Source organism: Solea solea, chromosome 20, assembly GCF_958295425.1.
Source record: "Solea solea chromosome 20, fSolSol10.1, whole genome shotgun sequence".
Taxonomy (NCBI): Eukaryota; Metazoa; Chordata; class Actinopteri; order Pleuronectiformes; family Soleidae; genus Solea; species Solea solea.
Window position 1 is genome coordinate 14,622,589 of NC_081153.1, and position 2,921 is coordinate 14,625,509.

General features: G+C 44.4%; 1 protein-coding gene across 1 annotated transcript; it reads left to right on the forward strand.

Annotated features, from left to right (window-relative positions):
- The first annotated feature begins 368 nt into the window (after window positions 1-368).
- On the forward strand, window positions 369-2,693 carry LOC131446994 (ras-related protein Rab-25-like). Its single transcript, XM_058618429.1, has 5 exons — window positions 369-679; window positions 1,164-1,359; window positions 1,452-1,645; window positions 2,226-2,306; window positions 2,389-2,693. Exons 1-5 carry the CDS (start codon window positions 643-645, stop codon window positions 2,514-2,516), a joined length of 636 nt encoding a protein of 211 aa, XP_058474412.1. The 5' UTR covers window positions 369-642; the 3' UTR covers window positions 2,517-2,693.
- The last annotated feature ends 228 nt before the right edge of the window (window positions 2,694-2,921 follow it).

The following is a 2,921-nucleotide window of genomic DNA, read 5'->3' on the forward strand; positions in this document are numbered from 1 at the left end:
AGATAAGAAAGAGGTCATTACAGACCTATCAAACTAAGCATTAGCCTAGTAATTTGTGGAACAGGAATGCATTGTTGTTCTTTCAGTTACGGTATGAGCCTAAACATTTCCTATTTATAACTAACTGCTTCTGGGCTGTGCTCCACGTGACACTAAATGCAGCTTAAGTGGCAGAATGACAAAGACGCACAGGTGCACCTGTTGTGTTGCTTTTATTGTCATACAAATGAATCGAGTTATGAGTGAAAGGAGACAGTAGGAGAGGGTGGAGTTTGTTCCTGATGACTACCTGAGCAGTTCTACCTGTTTCACCTGCTCTCCTCCCTCCCTCCCTCCGTCCCTCCCTCCCACCTGCCCTGCCTCTCATGTCAGCTGATGAGGGCTCGGCAGGCGGGCAGGACTCCTGTCTGCCTGCCTGTCAAGTAGGAGCTGCCCCATCCACATGTAAAGAAGGAAGCGGGTGGGTACAGCCGAGCCTGTTCCCCCCCTTTTTTTTTCTATTTTCCTCTCACCTTTTAATCTCTGTCCACACTGGGTCAGAAAGAGAGACAGAGAGAAAAAAGTCTATTTTTTTGTGTGTGTGTGTGTGTCATCTTTGGACTTGCTATATTTATTCAAGAGCCTGTCACCACTGCATGCAGCATGGGGTCTGATGACTCGTACAATTTTGTGTTTAAAGGTGAGTGTTGTTTGGTTAAACTGAGATTGTGTGTGTGTGTGTGTGTGTGTGTGGCTGTAAAGTAATGCTGTCAGTTTACAGCTCTGGTTGTAGGCGAGGAGGACAACAAGGAAGTGATTGTGTTCTGTTCATTTAAGTGTAAATTATGCTTGACATAATAAGAGTCTTACATTTCCTGCTGCCCCTTCTAAGACAGTTTTGGTCATTTGTACTTCATGAGAATGTCTTTTTTTTATTTATTTTAATTTCCCATTCCATTCATTCCAAAGTAAACGGCCGCAATTATGTGATGTCAGGTGTCGTGAGGGTGAAAAACTCTACGTGTTCATTCAGAGGAAGCGTCTGTGATTGACTAGTGAACACATACAGATTTTTTTTGTGTGTTTTTTGTTACATATTTGATATAACATCTTAACAAATCCCCAGACAAGCATTAATACAACAACTCTCCCACTTCTACTATAATGAATTATCTCCTGTTCAGTGGTTTTGATAGGGGAGTCCGGCGTAGGAAAGAGCAACCTTCTCTCCCGCTTCACCAAGAATGAGTTCAACCACGACAGCCGCACAACCATCGGTGTTGAGTTCAGCACGCGGACCGTCCAGCTCAACAACTACATCATCAAAGCTCAGATCTGGGACACAGCTGGACTGGAGCGCTACAGGGCCATCACCTCAGCGTGAGTACACACACACACACACTCACTCATACAGTTTCTTCTTTCATCAATCTGAACTTAAAATCCATGTATGTTTAACTTGGTGGTCCCAGGTATTACAGGGGAGCGGTCGGGGCTCTGCTGGTGTACGACGTTAGCAAGCACCTGACCTATGAGAGTGCAGAGCGGTGGCTGAAAGAGCTGTACGAACACGCAGACCCTCACATCGTGGTCATGCTGGTGGGAAACAAGAGAGACCTGGACACCCTCAGGACTGTGCCCACAGAGGCGGCCCGGGACTTTGCAGGTCTGTTCACTTCTAACTGTGCAGCTTTAGGAATTTCATGGCTGGTTTGTTGAACGTTCAGCACTGTGAAGCTTGCTCTTAACCCTGAGCCGATTTACCATGGGAGCAGGTGCACCTATGGTTAATTGCTGTGGGAATAATACACAACTCCTTATATGGACATCCTGGGCGGTGTGTGTTTGTAGGTTGCATATACAGGCTTTAAAAAAACTGTAGAGTCAAAGTTGTGATTCATTTTATATCGCGTTTAGTTTTTGCTTTTCTTTTTGTTCATAAAAACGAGCCAAGTGAACTTTGAACTGTGACACATTTCCAAATTTTAGGAGTTCAATCGCGATTTTAAACATTTTGAGTACTTTTTGCTCAGGTGTGTTTATGTAGTTGGTGAAAATGAAAATTGCCTTTAGGTTGTGCTGAAAATAAAGGATGTAAGACACTCTATATTACACTTTCTTGTAGCCTAAATGTGTGTAATGTGTGTGTAATGTGTGTAAAGCAGCCTAAATGCTGCGTTCTAAGGGTTAATAATGACCACATGTGTTGATTGTGACCTCTGCTTTGCTTTCCCTGATCAACCCAGATAAGAATGGTCTTATGTTCATGGAGACGTCAGCGTTGGACTCCACCAACGTGGAGGCTGCTTTCAACGAAGTCCTCACGGGTAAGAGTTCACTGACTTTGTCAACAGACGCATCCTCTGTTTTTCCATGGAATAGCCACTGACGTGTCTTCACTTCCTGCAGCGATCCATAAGAAGGTGGCTAGTAAAGAGGTGACCCGTGGCTCCATTAGCGCTGTGACTCTGTCCGGCTCCTTTGGACCGACCGGTGAGGCCCAAGAGGAGCGCAGAAGCTGCTGCAAGAGCTCTTAACTCAGACTCTGCTGGGCCCATGTTACAGCTACGTTCTGAGTATGACATCAAGAGCACCGTGTGTACCGTGTGGTGGCTGATGGATGCTTTTATCCATGTGTTGTGAACGTGTGTAATGAGTTGTAAAGTTTATAAAGGAATGCACTGGGATTACTTTGGAATAAATTATTTATGTCATTCCGTGTCTCCATGTAATATGTTCTCTGTTATGCGACAGGCAATAATAACAATAATAATAATAATAATAATAGTACTAATAATCTGAGGCAGATCAGGGGATGGGAGAGAGGCCTGATGTATGAGAGTCAGACCAAAGTTCATGTGATGATTCCTGGAGGGGAAAAGTTCACTTCTGCTGCACAGGATGCTTTTGTTTTGTATACTGAGTACACGGGGGAGTTGTTG